Source organism: Uloborus diversus, chromosome 7, assembly GCF_026930045.1.
Source record: "Uloborus diversus isolate 005 chromosome 7, Udiv.v.3.1, whole genome shotgun sequence".
Classification (NCBI taxonomy): domain Eukaryota; kingdom Metazoa; phylum Arthropoda; class Arachnida; order Araneae; family Uloboridae; genus Uloborus; species Uloborus diversus.
In genome coordinates, this window is record NC_072737.1 from 27,954,261 (window position 1) to 27,973,088 (window position 18,828).

The 18,828-nt window shown below is 32.4% G+C and overlaps 1 protein-coding gene across 1 annotated transcript; it reads right to left on the reverse strand.

Annotated features, from left to right (window-relative positions):
* Positions 1-6,077: 6,077 nt before the first annotated feature.
* LOC129226350 (probable methyltransferase-like protein 24) lies at positions 6,078-16,939 on the reverse strand. The gene is made up of 5 exons (XM_054860953.1): positions 16,936-16,939; positions 13,007-13,178; positions 12,781-12,930; positions 10,635-10,794; positions 6,078-6,281 (listed from the first exon to the last, which is right to left on the reverse strand). Exons 1-5 carry the CDS (start codon positions 16,937-16,939, stop codon positions 6,078-6,080), a joined length of 690 nt encoding a protein of 229 aa, XP_054716928.1.
* Positions 16,940-18,828: the final 1,889 nt, after the last annotated feature.

Here is an 18,828-nt window from a genome sequence, read left to right on the forward strand (position 1 = left end):
ATGTTTATTAGTTATTAATTTTGTCACATTTCATGAGTAGTTTAAAACATATGATGAATTAAAAAAAATGGTTGACCATGTGCTTCCTGTTTTCCCCCTCATTTATTTTAGCATACAGTTAGTCGACCTATTGGCCCCATTTCTTCTTTTTTCCAAATAAAAAATTGAAATCAAGTGCAATTTCAAACTGCTAATGAGCTCTGATATCATTAGTTATCAGTTTCATTTAAAGTTTTCATTAATATTTCTCCCTTTATATAGAAATTTATTAATCTTAAATGTTGGTTCATGCCATTGCAATCGTTAGCGATACTTTTATATAAATCTTTAATTGTTAGAGCTTTTAAAGCAATGGTTTTGATTTTAGGATGTAAAAGAAAAAATTTTTGCACAAAAGAAGAATTTAAAAAAAATTTAAGTGTATATTTCACTGTATAAAATGTAGTAAAAGCAACTAATACTTACAGTTGATTAAAAATATTTTTTTGTCACACGTTTTGATATGTACCTTGCTTTCTTAACAAAACCTAATTTTGTATTTTATAATTAATTTTGATCAAGTATTTTTTTAAATATTTTCCTCCTTGAAATTTTTGAAAGAGTTAATTTAATACATTTAATTAATTTTTTTAGGCATAAAATTAGAAATTTAAACACCAGACTCATTTTGATTTTTGAAACAATTCCAAAAAAGAAAAGAATATTTTAATCCTGAAATCAAAGTAGCATGTGTTAGTTATTCTGCTGTGAGCAGGTAAACAGCAGTATCTACAGAAATGAGTTTAAGATATTTGAAGTAACGTGTTTTGAATTTAATAGGGAAATGTCCAAATTAGAAGTTTTTATTGCGCATTTTTCAGTGGAAACCAAATAAGCAAGCTTATACCATAAAGCTAACGTAAATAGATGACAAAAATGCAAAAAAAAATGAGAAATGAAAAATTTGCAGTTACTGCCCTTTACCTGCCTAAGGCAGTATTATTTATTGCTATTTTTAACCACATTAGGCTAACACATCCATTTCTTAGCATAACAAATGGATGTGTTCGAAAAAAATCATAATGTAAATAAGCAAACGATTTCATATGCAGTCATTTCTTTTGAATTTCACTGCTAAAGCCATTAATAGGAATATCTAAACTATAATTTTGTTAAGTAAAACATATAAACCATGGTTTTTAGCACAACAGATTTTTTTTTCTAACTTGAATCATTCTATTTAGGAAAATGTAAAACGTTTAAAATATAATGTGTACTGAGTTTAAAATGAATTTTAATGAAAAAAAAAATAATTTCATGTTTGCATTAATGCATTTAAATGTTTATGCATGTACATATATTACATAATATTACAAAAATAACTTTGATGAATAAATATGTAAGCTTTTTGTCAACTATACACAAATGGTTGTTAATTGTAATCATAAACAGAGTGTATTTATGATTTTGGGATTGCTATACCTATCAAGTCCCATGTATATACCAGAAATGTTTGTTGGTTGCATAAAAGGTTTGCAAGCTAGAGTCTCTGTTTAATATATTTGTTTCTTTTTGGCAGGAATGGATTCTAAAGTTTTGTAATCACACTCAATTTATATATTTTAGGAGGGATTTAAAAAAAAAAAATCAATTTCCAAAATTGTTGTGCTGATTTGTATTCAGAGTTCCAATGCTCAGAAAAAGCGACTTTTTGATAGTTATATCAAATTCCTTTAAAGTATTGTGCATTAATTAACTTTCATTGTAAAATAAACTGCAAGTGTTAAGTATGTTTGGTTTTTGGTTATTTACTCAAACAACTTCTTTTTCTTTGCAAATTCATTATCTTTTTGCATTGAGATATTTTCATTTCATCAAAAAAAATCTAAGGTTTATGCATTTAAAATTAACTTTAAAATGATAAATCTCTTAGTATTTATTCCTTTATTTACTTTATGATTGGACTTGTTGATCTCATCACTTTTCTTGTGGAACTGTATAAAAATTATTTAAAACCCAGAGACACTTCTACGCAATGAGTTAATCAGTTGTTGTAAACAACCCAAACTGATTGGTTGTCGCCCAAGTTATGTATTAAAAACATATAAATAAAAATTATTAAATAAAAACAAAAACCTGTACTGCGTAAAAACCAAAAAAAACTAAAATGAAAAATGTATAAGCCCAGTAGTTTAGAATGTTATTAAGTACTACTGAATAACCACACCGTTGAAATAGTTTTATAACCGTACACAGATAAGACAAATCATCAATTCAAAAGCAGAATAGAAGGATCAACACTCGAGGCCCATTCCTTTCTGAATCAAGGAACCCGTAAAATTTGAATGGGCCCGACTGTTGATGTTTTTATTCTGCTTTTGAATTTATGATGTCTTATCTGTGTATGATTATGAAACTATTTCAATGGTGTAGTTATTCAGTAGTACTTAATAACATTCTAAACTACTGGACTTATACATTTTTCTTTTTAGTTTTTTGGTTTTTACACAGTCAGGGTTTTTGTTTTTATTTAATAATTTTTTATTTTACACTTTTTAGTTAATTTTTACTTAGTTAATTTAACTTAGTTATTGTGATTATGAGACGGTACATTTTGCAATCTTGCCATTTCATTGAGAGAGTGTATCGTGAGGTTTATTAAGTAACTTGCGGTGGTCTAAACTACTGGTAATTTGTGCCTCTAGGGACCTCTAACTAGGCTTAAAGCTACATGTGCTTGACTTTCAGAAAAAATGCGCAAACTTAAGTTAACCACAGGACAGCTATATAAACAGCCTGTATAACTCATGATGAGGCGAGCAAGGAAACGTCGTCAATCAAATCTTTCTCACAAATCTAAAACAACATGTCAAAGAAAGTACATGTCTCGAAACTCAGTCCCCTTAATCATGACAAAAACAAATGCAACATGTTAGAGATGAAAATCAAATTAGTAGACTTTCTTTTGGTGCGTATTGCAAGGGGTAATTTTGATGAGGACCACAATTGGAGTGTCTTGCCTCCCTTACTCATGATATATTTTTTATTACAGTACAGAATACATATAAACAACGCATAAAAGAATGTACATCAGAAAGAAGGGAAAGTACATCCAGAGCGAGGGTGGGAATCGAACCCACCGCCTCAAGTGTGATAAGCAATCTCTTAGACCACTCGTCCACTGAGGCCCCAATTAGTAGACTTAGTAAACAAAAAATTCAGGCAACAAAAGCTATCTGCATTTGTCGTACGCTGTGTCGCATTCTGGTAACGTGCGACACGATCTCGAACTGATAAAATGGCAACTGGTTGTTACCACTAAAGTCCTAGGTAATAGAAGTGAACTAAATTAATCCTTTTGATTTTAATTGATATCTCTAGTTGTTACAGGTGTGCAGGGATGAGATTGGGCAAAATGGCTTCCCCAAAATATTCTGAATCAGATGGTACCTATCTCAACCCCAGCCAAACAGCCTCAAACCGAATGAGCAGATGTGAATAGCTTTAGTAATATAAATGCTTTTAATAATATAAATTCAATAGAGTTATTCAGTAATATTTTTTCTAAATTATATGTAATGTTTGGTTACATTGGTATGTTTTTTTTTTTTTTTTGCTATTTGCAGTATTGTAGCTGGGAGGAATGGACGCTTCAAGATATTTGGTTTTTAGTGTAAAATTTTAGTGCAAATATAATGTAAATTGGTTTCAAGCCAACTTTTCTTTTGGCGATTCCTTAGCTACAGCTCTGACTACCTAATAATGATTGAGTGTAGCAATAACAGATTTATTTTCTTCTTTTGAATCCATTCCTGATCCATTGCCCATCACTTTAAGGCACATGAAAGAAGTGTGGGAGTAGTTAATGAGTAAACTGACAGCAAAATTGCTTAAATTTTGGACAAAGACAGTTTCGAGTTTTATTTTTCGATAAATTATATAAAATGAATCTTTGATTCTTTATAAAAGAGCTTGTGTAACTTAAAATAACAAAATGGCTCTTTGTAAATTCATTAAACATATCATTTATGTTTTGATTGTATCATTTATGTTGCATACAAAATGTTATTTGGTATTTGTCATAAAATTAGTTTTTGTCTCAGAATTTTCAGTGGTCTCTCTCTTTTGGTTTGTTCAAAACTTTTAGGACTTTTTCTTCCCTCATTTGTTTTAAAAATAGTTATGACTGTTTTAAATTGAATTTATTATCTTCTTAATAATTTTTTTTTTTTGCCATTTGCTTACACTATTATTTAAAGACTTCAATGTTTTTTTTAATGAAAATTTTTCTGAACATCTTATGATGCATTCTTTAAAATTGTAATTATTATCACTTAAAATTAAACAAATTTGAAGAAAAGGGAGGAGAAAATTGGAAATGTCAATACACAATAAGATAATTTTGTAAAAGAATTATACACTAAAATGTTTACTTACAGCCATTTTGTTTTTTTAATTTACTGATATTCAAAATGGAGTCTTTCCTGTATGAAGAAAGTTTTAAAATATGTTTTTTTATATTTTTGAAAATGAATATTTTTTAACTAAAAATATTGCATGTACATATACATTATTTTAAAGCTAGAATTTAGTTTAAATGTAAATAGCAAAAATGGCTTTGGCCAATTTTTCGGAATGTATTGGGATTTTAAATTCGAATTTATTCAGTTGTGCTTCTTGAATTTTTGTTTATGTACAGATGTTTTTTTTCTATTTGGAAAAATACGGGTAAAATGAACACTTTTGTGTATGTTATCAAGAAGTTTTTATTAGAAAACATTCGAATTTTAAGTCCTAATGCAAGTCATACCTGAGTGATACGTGATCTATATTGTGATTATTTTTTAATAAGATGAAATTTATTGCGAAAGTGTAGCATTTAGAACAGGTTGTAAATAGGTTTAATAAAGCATCAAAGAGAAGATTGTAAATATAATTTTATCGACACTATTTTTAAATGAATCTGTTATCAAAGAGACTACTAGTTTTATGGGTTGTTTTCTGTACAGCAAAGATATGTAAAAATGTCTTGAAAATTGTTGGCTTTCATCATTTATATATATATATATATAAATATTAAATAAATAATTAAAAGTGATTCTTGTATTGTCAATTTGTGTTCATTGTTCTTGCTTTGTTATGAAAAAAATGAAAGTCCTCGTGTCAATTTTTTTTGCATGGAACATGTTCAAACGTTGTTCTTTGCATAATCCATTTGTACACGCGTGACACTTCTATATATATATATTTGTATTTTATTCCATGTACTTATAGTTTTTTTTTTATATTTCAATTTAAGGAACCTTTATACAAAGTATTGACTTTCTGAAAGGTTTTGTTGTATTTTTTTAAACTGATGCTTTTCACGTGTTGAGTTTGTGACATGTTACACCTGTAACCACAACGCATATACAAATCATTATTTTTAAGTGGAAAATTTTTGTTTAGAAAGTTGGCACTTGATATTAAGATTCGTAATGGTTCCTTATAGATTATTACAGACAGTATTCAAGAGAAATATTATTCAGACAAGAATCATCATGGTGAGTGAGTTTTAACAGGGAAGAATGAGGCTAACTTGGAAACGATTCGAGATTTCAAGCTCAAAAACGTAACGAGGGAAATTCGAGCATGGTGGACTATGATCATTCTTCCCCGTGGCCCTTCAATTAAAAACCAAAGTTTAAGTTCCTGGAACAAAGTACAAATATATGCGTAAACAATTTAATAATCCAAAAAGACACCCTTCACTTGTCAACCCACACCACCTTGCTGAAATTGAAATGGACTACTTAGTGTAGTTGGGCTCAGGGCTGTAGCCATAGCCAAAGAGAGGGGCCAAAGGTCGGTTAGATGCCACCAGGTTGGACTGGAAACGTTTTGCCCATAACAAGATAACCCTGCTTTAATCCTCTTGCAATCTTCAATGTAAAAAACCTCCCTGACCCGCAGTTATTTGTCTTAACGGCTCATTGCCCCTAATGGTTGTCATTATTTGTGATGGATCACTATAATGACAAAACTCATTAACAATAACTTAATTATTTATATATTTTTACAAAATTTTTATAAAAGGTGTAACAAAAAAGAAAGTAAGTTTATGCTTTGAACCATGCTAGTTCATAAAACAATTGTTCAGTCCTGTTCCTTTGTCCTGGAACTGCTTTTGGGATTGTGACTAGATTCTTTCTTGAGCTAAAGAACCTCATATTACCTACTTCTTCCAAGTTCCTCAATATGTTCAGTTTGCGTTGCCATTCCATGACGTGCAGGTGAATTTCGACACACAAGTGGTTAATTTTCTAGTAAAAGAAATAAAGTAACATCTTTATGGACATATTTTTAAAAAATATTTTTATCTGCCAACCAAATAGGGAAAGCAACAATAATAGGCACGTATGATAGTTTTCCACTGTAATTATTTAAACATCAAAAGAACTAAAAAAAATGTAAGGCTCAGCAACAAATTTCACTTAAGATCGTGGGCGGAAGATTCTTAATAATTGGAAAATTTGTTACTATCGTGGAGCATCTTCTTAATACAATGGCTTTTTTTTTTCTTTTTCAACCTCTGGTCGCCCACTACAAAGGGCTGGTGTACATAATATTCTCATCTGCCCTTTTATACACTATGTCTCTGCCGAGTATAACGTGATATTTCTTGTTGAGTTTCATTGAGGTAAACATGACTGTTTCCATTTTTTCTTCTACCAAGTAGGATTTGTGAAGTGTATTCGTTTCTTTCAGTCAAAAGTGAATACTGTAGCGAAAATTCACCAAAGAATGAGTCGAGCATATAGAGAGAGCATTATGAGGGATGGTTGGTTGGTGTCGTATCCAACAAGAACTCAAATAGATCCTTTGGTGAGACTGCTCCAGCGAGCTGCACTATAATCTTCTGTGTCTATAATCTCCGTCAAATGGGTATGCTCCTATGTTCTGTAGAAGTGCCAGTATTGCTAGGCAGTTGAAAATATGACCTACCTGATTAAGTTCTTCATCAGAACAATTTCTACATAAGTCTTTGTTTGCTTTTGTTTTCATGCCAACAAAGGGGCCTGTTCTTAATCTGGTAATTATCTTTGTGATCCCGCTGTTGGCACCTATCTCACATATTCAGGGATCTACTTTGATGGTTTTCTCTTTAAGTCGATATCGGGCAATGGCACTTGCGTCATCAAATGTGACGAGGTTTTTGGTAGATCCCTTGCCTCTTTAGCCAGTTCATCAGCTGCCTCATTGCCGTCGACTCCCACACGTGCAGGTATCCATTGCATGTGGTGTATGTTTTCCTCGTTTGATCAATTACTTCAAGTAATCTGTGTATTTCCTGCATGAGCCTTGAGATTCCATGAGCCTTCAGAGCAGCTTTGGAATCACCAGTCCATTACCTTTATTTAAATCATTCAAATTGTTGTATCCCTCAAGGCCTCTTGAATAGCTTTCAACTCACACGTGAAATTAGAAGTTATACCTGCTCCATGTCTTAGTTCAGTTGTCTGGTGGTATAATGTCGACTCTGTTTCTTCCTCAAAAGATTGTTTCATCTGAGGAACCGTCTGTATAAGCTTGGACTAGTGTGGCGTTAGAATGCGTCTCCACTGCTCTGAGTTTTTTGGTTTTAATAACATCAAGAGCTTTCTTTTTTTGAGCAGTGTTCAACAAGATTAAGGAATTTTTTAGTGTTTTTCGGAATACCAGAGGGTAGTGAAGGCTCTGGCAATGCAGTGTGAAAACTGACTGAGTTCCATTCTTTTTCTGATCTCATCGCCGTAAGTCAAAGATCTTTTGAGTCTTGACTTATTGTTCCAATCTCTTCTGGAGAAAAGGTTCTTCTGGAGATATGCCCTGTGTCTCGGCTTTGTGTTTTATTAGTGAACTTGATTGTAAGATATTTTCTTCTTTGTTGCACTGTTAGAAGCCCACATTCCTGTTCTGCCTTTAAGTTGTTGATAGATGAGACCGCTTCTAATGTGATTTTTGCAGCTTGTCGCTTGAGCCTAGATCTTGTATGAGTGATGGTGTTGTTCCCGAATAGTGTTTAAGGTTTCAAAATGACCGAACCAATGTGCAAGTTGAAGAGGCATAAAGGAAGCAAGTTGCAACTACAGACGAATTTGTTCAACTAGTTGACCAAGTGGTTAAGGAAAATCGAAGGTCACTATAAGTGAATTATCGCTGAAGGAATTGACTTGAGAGGCAACGCTTCTAAAATTACCGGAAGCTCAAATATACCTTTACAACTCACTTTAAATCATTGGCGGCAAGATTTATGAAATGAGTGTTTAGTTTCATTGCTTATGCCCGAATATAACAAAAGCCTCTATTGTCAAGGTGATTACGTAGTGAAGCAACATTTATTGTTTACTACTTTGGGTATTAAAATTATTATTATTATTTTGTATTCAACCATCTTTCCAGTATCAAAGCCTATCCAAAGTTGGGGGGGGGGAAACCTTGTATTTGTATAAAGATATATTTTTGTTTTATGTATGTCTTGAAGAAGATTTCAAACTTGTTAAGTCAATGCGAATTATGTTTCTGTACGAAGAAAATGAAAAACTAGGTTGTTGACGTTTATTTTTTGGAGGAAAGATTGTGAAACTGGTTTATAGCATTTCGATTTCAGTCTCTAGTTTTCGTATTTCAGTCTGTTTTGTCTTGTGAAACTGATGAAACATTTCATTAAAAGATTCCATCTTTTAGAATTAATGTAGTATTTCAGTTATAGATTCCGTGTTGCAGAACTAGTTCGACATTTTAAGTTTCAGATTCCCTTTCTGGAACTAATTTAGCTTTTCAATCTAAGATCTAATCTACTGAAAAATAATAGATACGAGACGCATTTTGTAAGATTGTAAACATGTTCTCTTTTGTTTCTTATTTGAGATTGGGAAAAGTGTAAAGAGGAACTCATAGGCTCTAGGTCATGTCGGTCTACTACTCCGTTTCCAATTCTATTTTATTTAGATGTATTTTGTGTTTCACTGATTTCTTGAAACATATCTACGTCGAGGAGAAAACCGTTGATGATCTGAATTTCAATATGACTTGTTATTTTCAATGAGAATTTTTTTTTTTTTTTTTTTTATCATCAAGTGAAACTATTTCTGAGAGCAAATATCTCAAAACAATTCAATAATGAATTTTCTTTCAGAAGGGTGGAAGAAAAGGTAATGGTTTAAGTTTTGCATCATCGAAATCATAGATTTTTTTTCTCTCTGTGAGTTCCGGGGTTGCTCAAGGGTGTTTATGACTTTTGCAGTCAAGTATTAACGCAACCATTGGCTGCCTGAAACTTCTGTTCAAGAGGTTACCAAGGGAGAAGTCCAGACCTTTTAGTTAGGGCCAATATAATTGTACAGTAGATCCTCGTTTTACGCGGGTGTTACGTTCCACAGAAATGCCGCGTAAATCGAAACCGCGTAAATTGAGACCTAATACTAGTGCTAAAATAGGGGTTTGGTTCCGTAGATAACAACATACTTCATTCTAGTGCTGACTAATTGTATAATAAGTTTAATGTGTACTTATGCCGACTTTTATGCACAACATACATAAAGAAAACGTAAATTAATTTCGTGTTCTGTTTATAAAGAGGAACTGCAGTCCTCGGCTGGAATTGACTGAGCTGGCGGTGTATTTCATGCATCATGTTATTTAATAGTGTTTATTGAAGCTTTTCTATGCTGTAGGGTAGACCGGGGCACGTTTACGCGGTTTTTTTTTCAATGAATTTTCTAATTTTTATGTTTTAACTTAGGAAATTTTCGACATGACGATTTTATGAAGCAGTTATTGGGGTCAAAATTGGTATATTCAGTTGTTATTCAGTTTGTGTTTTTAACAGTTAAAAAAAATATTTTTGAGTCCAAGTCAGTTGCGTAAACTTTCCCCGTATACGGGGCACATTTACGCATATTTATTTTGACACTTAACGTGGTTCTGTTAGTGTTTTGAACATAATGTCTTACCATCGTTAAAATAAAGCAAATTTCTTACAGAATGAATAGTGTATAAAGTAAAAACTGAATGGGTATGAAGACAGCACTACATTGTTCTAACCTATAAGATACGAATTTGTAACTCAATTTAAAAAAAATGGTGATTTTTAAAACTAAATAGCCTGAAAATACTAAAAAGGTTTGAGACAGTTTGGAGTGAAAAAAAGAGTCAGGGCACGTTTAGAAGTAAGACAAAGTAAGAACATGCGTAAAGGTGCTCCGACGTCAACGCGTAAAGTTGCCCCTGTCTCCGAAGTTTGGATTTATTTTTTAAGTGAAAATAATTAATAATACTTCGCTTTGTACAGGTACAATTCTCAAAAAAGGATAAAATTCTGCTAATTTTTATATATTTGGTCTTAACTAATTATACTTTTTCACAATAAGCTTCAAAACGTTCAACACAAAACTTACTAAACTTGATAGAAAACAAATTATTATTTCTGCATGGTAGGCCGAAGTTCGACTGATGCTCAAAAACTTGCGAGAATATGTGCTAGAGAGCAGCATCAAACTGGTACGACTGTTGGCTCTCCAGTTATAATTCGTTTGGAAAAAAGGACACTGCGTAAATGTGCCCCCATGCGTAAACATGCCCCCGTCTACCCTACTAAAACTAGTATTCGATTCTCTTTAAATATATGCACTTACTTCAAACAAACCCTTCTGGAGCATGTATTCTAAAACGTTCCATTCGTCGCCTTCGATGTCCAACTTGAGCACATCGATGGTTTTATTTTGATGGCCAAGCATATCCATTATGCTATCTAAAGTTCTCATTCTCCACGTCATCATTTGTTTCAGCAGAAATCTAATGAAGAAGCGAAATGCAATTTCAGTTTTGAGCAAGAATACAATACAAAAAATATTTTTCTTTTATGGATTTACTGAAACATCTTCTAATTAACTTCCTTTATGGATCTGGTTATAAAAACAATGCATCTAAATGTAATGTTTTAGATATTAAGATAGAAAAATGAATAGCATTTTACATTGCAGCTAAAAGTAAATTTAGTGTCACTTTGAAGCACTTATGTTATGACTTATACTATAAATTCTCAATTATCGAAATATCTCCGTTTTTGCGAATATCAGAGTTTTGTAGAAGCGAGCACGTGAAGAGTACATGAGTTTTGTTTAATCCAAGAATTCATAAAACAGAGATAGAAGAAAGTTTCATGATGGCCACAACATACCAGATGGTTTTCGGCAGTAAATTTGTACTTTCAAAAAAAAAAGAAAAAAAAAGGTGGAATATTCACTTTTTCCCCCATAGGGCAAAGTGAAAAATGAAATATTTTTCGAATGAAATATTTTCTGTTTGGTTTTAAAAATATTTTTCATTAGATAAATGAGGAAATAAAGTAATAAAAGAATAAATGGATAGATAATGAAACAACAAACGAATAAATAAATAAATTAGTTAATATACGAGAAAAAACAAATGAGGGACTAAAATAGGGAATGAATAAAAAAACATGAGTGATTAATAAATGTGCGAATTAATAAATTAAGGACTGTGAAATAACTAATTAATAAATGATTACGTAAGTGACTTAATAATGATTAAATAAATTAGTGAAATGAATTATTTTACTTTGCCCCGCATGCACTTTACTAACTGTAAAAAACATTTAAAATAAAAATAAACTTAAAATTAAATAAACATTGCACCGGTAGGTCTCAAATTAATATTTGAAATGTTAACAACAAGTTCCTAATCATTTTGTAATAACTAATAATTTTTGCTTTCCAGCAAAGTTTTACATTTGCATCAATTTTTGAAAATCGCTTCTATTATCATATTCTTTGATTTTCAGAGTTAACATTTCTTTTTTTTGACTGGAATCGACTACATGTCTTATTGCATAGTATAATATTATCAGATAGATGGCGCTAAAAAAAAGCAAATATCTCACCATTTCACATTGTCCCATATTCCCCAACTTTTACGGTTATTTCTTCTCCTTAGATTGTCGCGAGATCTGTCTATTGAATTCTGAATCACGACAATAGGAATTCATTTTGGCTGCTTTCAGGATTTTTGTACTGTTTGTTTATTTTTTGCTCATAGGATAACGGCACCAGTAACAGACATGCTTAAGACATTGCTCTCAGGTTAACTCAATTTTCTGAGCCTTTTAACGTATTTAGACTTTTAAAACTATTTTTCTCTCATGTAACTAGTCTACATCTCATCTAACGTTTAACTGCTTCTGGGTCCTCTGAATGAGTTAATTCTATTTTTTTTTTGTTCAATTTCGAAAAAAGGTCCGACCCCCAGTAACAGACAACAACTCCGATGACACCCAGTAACAGATAGGATGCGGAAAGAATGAGTAATGGACAGAATTCCCCTTTTCTATTCAAAATATGCAAAAGTTCTTTATTTTTAGATCTAAAACCTTATTAAATGCAAATGAACATGAAACACCGACAGACCTCGTGGTATCTGTTCATAACCTTCCACCACTGCCTTGTAAATACCAACTGGCTCATAAAATTCATTCTGATAACACTAGATGGTTGCACCGTATTCATTGGTCGCAGCAACATCAGTTTAACCCGCCTAAAATTCTGAATATTTAAATCCAAACTGACGACTGTCTGTTACCGGACCCTTGTCTGTTACTGGTGCTGTTACCCTAGTGGTGAAAAAATCTTTAAAATTACGTCTTAACTTGAAAATCTGATGAACTATTAAATAAGTTATGGTTTACCTACGAAAAAAACACCCTTTCGAACTAATATATAAGATACTTTTTAAAGATATTTATTTAAAAAATTATCAATCTACCTGTCTTCGTTAAAATTTGATATTCCTAAGCGGTAGAACCAAATATTAGGCTTGTGTTGATGATTGTCCAATTTCATGCTGGGGTCAAAGGTGAAGACCTGACAACCAAACCTCTCCGCGGCTTCTTCAAAAGACCATTCGTCGTTCCCCCTGAAATGATTGGTTCATCAATATCTTCTCTAAAACTAGCATCAAATTAAAAAAAAAAATCATAGCAATTACTAACCCAAAAGAATAGACTAAACAAGATGGTCCCAGGGGATGCCCAGAATCCTGACAAAGGACCTTATCACCATCTGTTCTGTTTTTAGAATCTTTAGTGCCGCCCAGTGAGAGAGCTGCATTGCAAAGAGTTGTGGGATGCTGGACATAGTAGAGTAACTTTTGGAATTCATTACCTAAATATATTTCGAATTAGAGTCATTCCATGTCAAGTGATCCAAAGTTTTTTCCCTCACCTTTTTGTATTTTTTTGAAATTTGGCTCATCGATTGTACCCTTTGAGGTAATCAAAAGTCCAAATTTTTAGATTTTTATCTCTATTATTTTTTTTATTTATGACACTTTGATTTTTCGAAAAACCCTCTTTTTTTCATGGATGCTTGAACATAAAATGGACGATAACTCAGCACCAAATATAGATAGAAAGATTTGGTAAAAAGCATTTTAAAGTACATTAGTTGCTGTTTAATGGGATATGCAACATGACTAATTTCAAAAAAATTTAATTTTAGAAAAATGAAATTTAAATTTTAAATTTAAATTTCTCAAAAAAGGTATAATGAAATTTTTTTTTAAATTCTCAAAAATCTTTGTATATTTTATCTTTATTTGTGCAAAGTTTCAAGTTGGGATCTCAATGGGATCATATTTTTATGAATTTTTAAATAAAATTTGACTTATGAAATAATGACATTTTTCAGATTCTAACTAGTTAAAAATGGGGTTCTCTCACTAGGGATGGTCTAGTAAGTAGTAATTGATCCTAATTATGCTTGAAATGAGCTGACGTGAATTTGTAAATTGGCAGGCATCCCCCCCCCCCCCGCACCACCACTTTTATTTTTTTTTTCAAAACTATTTTCAAAATGTAAAAAATAAATAAATGAATAAAAAACCAAAATGAATAGTAAACTTATTAAAAATTGGTAAATGTTCTTCTTTAAAGTAAGAAAAAGACCCCCCCTCCCCCGGGCCACCACTTTTATTATTTTTTTAATATGGAGTTCTTTTACTGGGGATGGTCTAGTAAGTAGTAATTAATCATGACTATGCTTGAAATGAACTGACATGACTTTTTAGTACCCCCCCCCCCCCCTCCGCCAAACAACCACTTTATCTTTTTTTTTTTTTTCAAAACTGTATTTTAAAAAAAAGCCGGCACGTAAGAGTTATAACCATAATAAACTGGGACGCACGCTGCTAAACATCAGTAGTGACTAAAGCTTATAAAGGGGGGGGGGGGGGGGATCATAAAAACTAAAAGTCAGAAAAACTGAAGAGAACCACTCATTTGCAGCTTTATTTTCTTTCGGAAAGTGGGACGGTAGGGGGAGGGGGGGGGGGCAATCTGGAATGAAACATAACAACATAGAAGGTTATGCTCAAATTAGCAAAATTTGTTTGATCTATAACTGCTTTTAATATATGTATAAATAGATCTCGCTGCATTGCTCTCGTTTACAAGTGAAATTAAAAGAAAACTAGCATTAAAGAAAAGAAAAAACAGCTGCACTCCAAATGTTGTAGAAAGACAGTTTTATGCGGACAAACATATGACCTGATACTTAGATTTATTTTTAGTTTAGTGTAAAAAGAATCCCACCAAAAACATTCTGTAAAAAACTAGCCAAGTCTCGATGGAGCTGCTTGTTTATCTCTAAAAAGTAATGAAATATAGACAAAGTCATGACAAGTCTAAGGTTCCTTACTGCGATTTCTTTATTATTATAGTTAATGTTGGTTGACTTGGCTGTTAAACATTCTTTATACGTTAGTGGATACAAGTCAATTTTGTTTACACGTTTTCCAAGTGGCAATTTTCCATCGTCATTGGGTAGCGGTTCTGGCGACAGATTGGTGTCATGGAGCACCTGGTTTTGTACCCTTGTGTACCCTTTAACGGCCAAGTCACACAACATTAACTATAATAATAAAGAAACCGCACTAAGGAACCTTAGACTTGTCATGACTTTGTCTATATTTCATTACTTTTTAGAGATAAACAAGCAGCTCCATCGAGACTTGGCTAGTTTTTTACAGAATGTTTTTGGTGGGATTTCACTTCTTTTTGTAGAAACATTTAATTTGTGTAATGTTCGAGTAGACTAAAGTTAGGCTAGATTAAATTAGAAGATGTGTCGCACTACGTTGGACTTTTGCAATGACAGTCGATTTTTTTATGTACCAATAGCAGAAGGGGGCATTACCATATCTCTAATACAGCTGAGGGTTCTTCATTAGATACTTCAGACTTTCGATTTTTGACATCAAATGAAGCGGCCCACCAAGTTGAATATTTTTTGTAATGGCGGTATGTGGATCTCTAATAGTTTGGTTGGGCTCTTGTGTTTTCTGATCAGGGTCACTCCAGATCTTCGATTAGCCTAGTTTTTATAGTTTTCCCTTTATGTGACCATTAAACCCTAACTCTGTACCAAATTTCACCTCTCTGAGTTTATGGGAAGTACTAGTTCTATTTTGATGATCGTAAGTGAGTGAGTGTCATAAATGCAAACTTTGCTTTCGCTTAACTTCGGAACTAAATGACCTACACACTTGAAATTTCGGATTTCAAATATGTGGTTATAGCTTACTAGATGACGAAAATTTCTGCGTTCTGGTCTCATCAGAAGGTTCTCATATAAGGGACCTGAAAATGCGGCGAAATGGTTCCAGTAAAGGATGGTACGGCAGTGTTTGCTTCGCACTCGACTTGGCGGGGGCACTGCCGTGCCCCCCGATGAAACAGCACGGGGGGAAACACTCCTATTTTGCTGTGACCTTGGGGCAAACTATTTCTTTCCTCCATCCAAAATTGACAGTTGGTGCAGGGGTAAGGGACGAAATGAATCGTAACTTTCCTTATCAGATAGTGAAATAATCAAGTACACTTTGTGAAGTTCGGATTGAAAAAGAAACACTTGGTCTGAAAAAAAAAAAGCATCAGGTGAAGCGTGATACTAGTATAGTGTTAATCGTATGTGTGAGTGAGTGGGGGGGGGGGGGTAATATACTTTGTCTTGCTTTAAAGAAGAACATTTACCAGCTTTTAATATGTTTTCTATTCATTTTGTTTTATTTTATTCATTTATTTATTTTTTACATTTTGAAAATAGTTTTGGAAAAAAATAATAAAAGTGGTGGCCCGGGGGAGGGGGGTCTTTTTCTTACTTTAAAGAAGAACATTTACCAATTTTTAATAAGTTTACTATTCATTTTGGTTTTTTATTCATTTATTTATTTTTTACATTTTGAAAATAGTTTTGAAAAATAAAATAAAAGTGGTGGTGCGGGGGGGGGGGGGGGTGCTTGCCAATTTACAAATTCACGTCAGTTCATTTCAAGCATAATTATGATCAATTATTACTTACTAGACCATCCCCAGTGAGAGAACCCCATTTTTAACTAGTTAGAATCTGAAAAATGTCATTATTTCATAAGTCAAATTTTATTTAAAAATTCATAAAAATATGATCCCATTGAGATCCCAACTTGAAACTTTGCACAAATAAAGATAAAATATACAAAAATTTTTGAGATTTAAAAAAAAAAAAAAATCATTATACCTTTTTTGAGAAATTTAAATTTAAAATTTAAATTTCATTTTTTAAAAATTAAATTTTTTTTTTGAAATTAGTCATGTTGCATATCCCATTAAACAGCAACTAATGTACTTTAAAATGCTTTTTACCAAATCTTTCTATCTATATTTGGTGCTGAGTTATTGTCCATTTTATGTTCAAGCATCCATGAAAAAAGCGGGTTTTTCGAAAAATCAAAGTGTCATAAATAAAAAAATAATAGAGATAAAAATCTAAAAATTTGGACTTTTGATTACCTCAAAGGGTACAATCGATGAGCCAAATTTCAAAGAAATACAAAAAGGTGAGGGAAAAAATTTCTCAAATTTTGGATCACTTGACATGGAATTACCCATTAGTGAGTATATGATATTGACTCAATGGTTGGAAAAGCTAACATTTTCTTGGTAGCTAACTACAACTACTTTACTACAAATGTAATAAACTTACTACAACTATATATTTTTTTTAATGTAGCGACTTCCCAACTACTTTTGAAATCTCGTCGCTACTTCGCTACTTTTAAAGAAATTAATAAATAAAAATCACACACACACACATCGTTTGAGGATTGAACGAAAACTTTTGAAAAGCGATTTAACTTTAAATAAATTAGCTCATTTGAACATGGAATATTACTAAGAATGGGGTTGTTTTCTTCAGTCAAATGTACTACTTTTAGTCACTGAATTTATAGAATAAGCGTTTTGGAAAAAAAATAACATTTTGAGATCGCAGCAGGGTACGAAGTGAAGGAGTTTTTCCCATTGAAAATTACAGCAAAAATAAATAAATAATTACAATTCTGATGTGATTCAACCTCACCATAGGTAAAACGAAAAATCTAGCCTAGACTAGAGCAGTGATTATCAACCTGTGATCCACGAGCAATTTTCAGGTGGCCCGCGAACAGCTAACAGGAACAGCTAGTGAAAATTAATCTATATCATTTTCATATCTGTAATTAAATTTCTTAAATAAACTTCTTGAAAACATCTCATTTGCCCTAATACAATGTTGTGGAAAAATGATTTCTACTGTATGTGGTCCACTTCGGATTCGGAAGGTATTATGTGGTCCTCAATAGTGAAAATGTTTAGAATAGTGATTGCAATACCGTTATACCGGAATACCGAATACCAAGTTATTCGAGCAATTTTGCAATTTCGTAATACCGGTATTTTCTGAGATAGAATACCGGTATTTTCGTTATTAGCTGAAAATAATAATTAGTTTCAATTAAAGAATTTTCCATTTAACTTATTAAATATCTACTTATATTTTAAATGTACATTTCTTTTTCATTGATAAAGAACCAAAATCAATCTTATAATAATTCTCTTACGTCTAAGCCCTATTTCTTCTCAATGTTCTAGCCCCCGTTTTCCAGTATCGGAATTTCCATGTCACAACTATCGCAAATGCGAGGGACTCCTATGAGACCATTCATTAATTACGTAAGGATGATTTTGGCAATTTTCGACCCCCTCCCCCCATGTAAGAGTACGTAAGATTCCCCCCTCCCCCATTCTTACATATACTTCTCAGATTCCATTTCGTTTTTCAAAATAATAAAATAAAGAATTATACATCACTGGAATCGTTATTAAAAAAATTTTAAGAACCTTTTTGTGTAACGAAATATTTACTAAAAAGTTGGAATCTATGCTAATGTTTTTTCGACATTTTTTTATGTTTATGATGCGATACCAATTAGGAATAAAACATACCACACATAGTGCGATTCATTTATTATATTTTACACCTTTGTGAAACAAATAAAAACAGCTCTTCCTAATACGTTTCTTACCTTCCAAACGCAAATGAAATATGATCCCTGCCAAATCATTTGACCGCGCGATTTCTAATATAAGATATCGACTTCGAAAATATTACGTAAGAATGTGTTTGACCCCCTCCCCAAGTAAGGATATGTAGAGATTTTTCCACCCCCTCCCCCTCGGGACCCTTACATAATTAATGAATGGCCCCTATGTCACGGGGGCCGCGAAAGAGAATCCAAAAGGCTCCTGAAATTTTGTTCATGTAATTCTGTTCATCTTTAAGGCCCCCTCAAAAAAATAAATAAATAAATAAATAAACATTGCGACGGGTCCCTAAATCTGTAAATTCCCCATTGCTGTTGGCACGCACTAATCGATGATGAAATCATGAGTGACTAATTAAATGCCATCGTGGGGTAAAGTACTAAGTATATATTCAGTGAGCACTATTATCATGATTC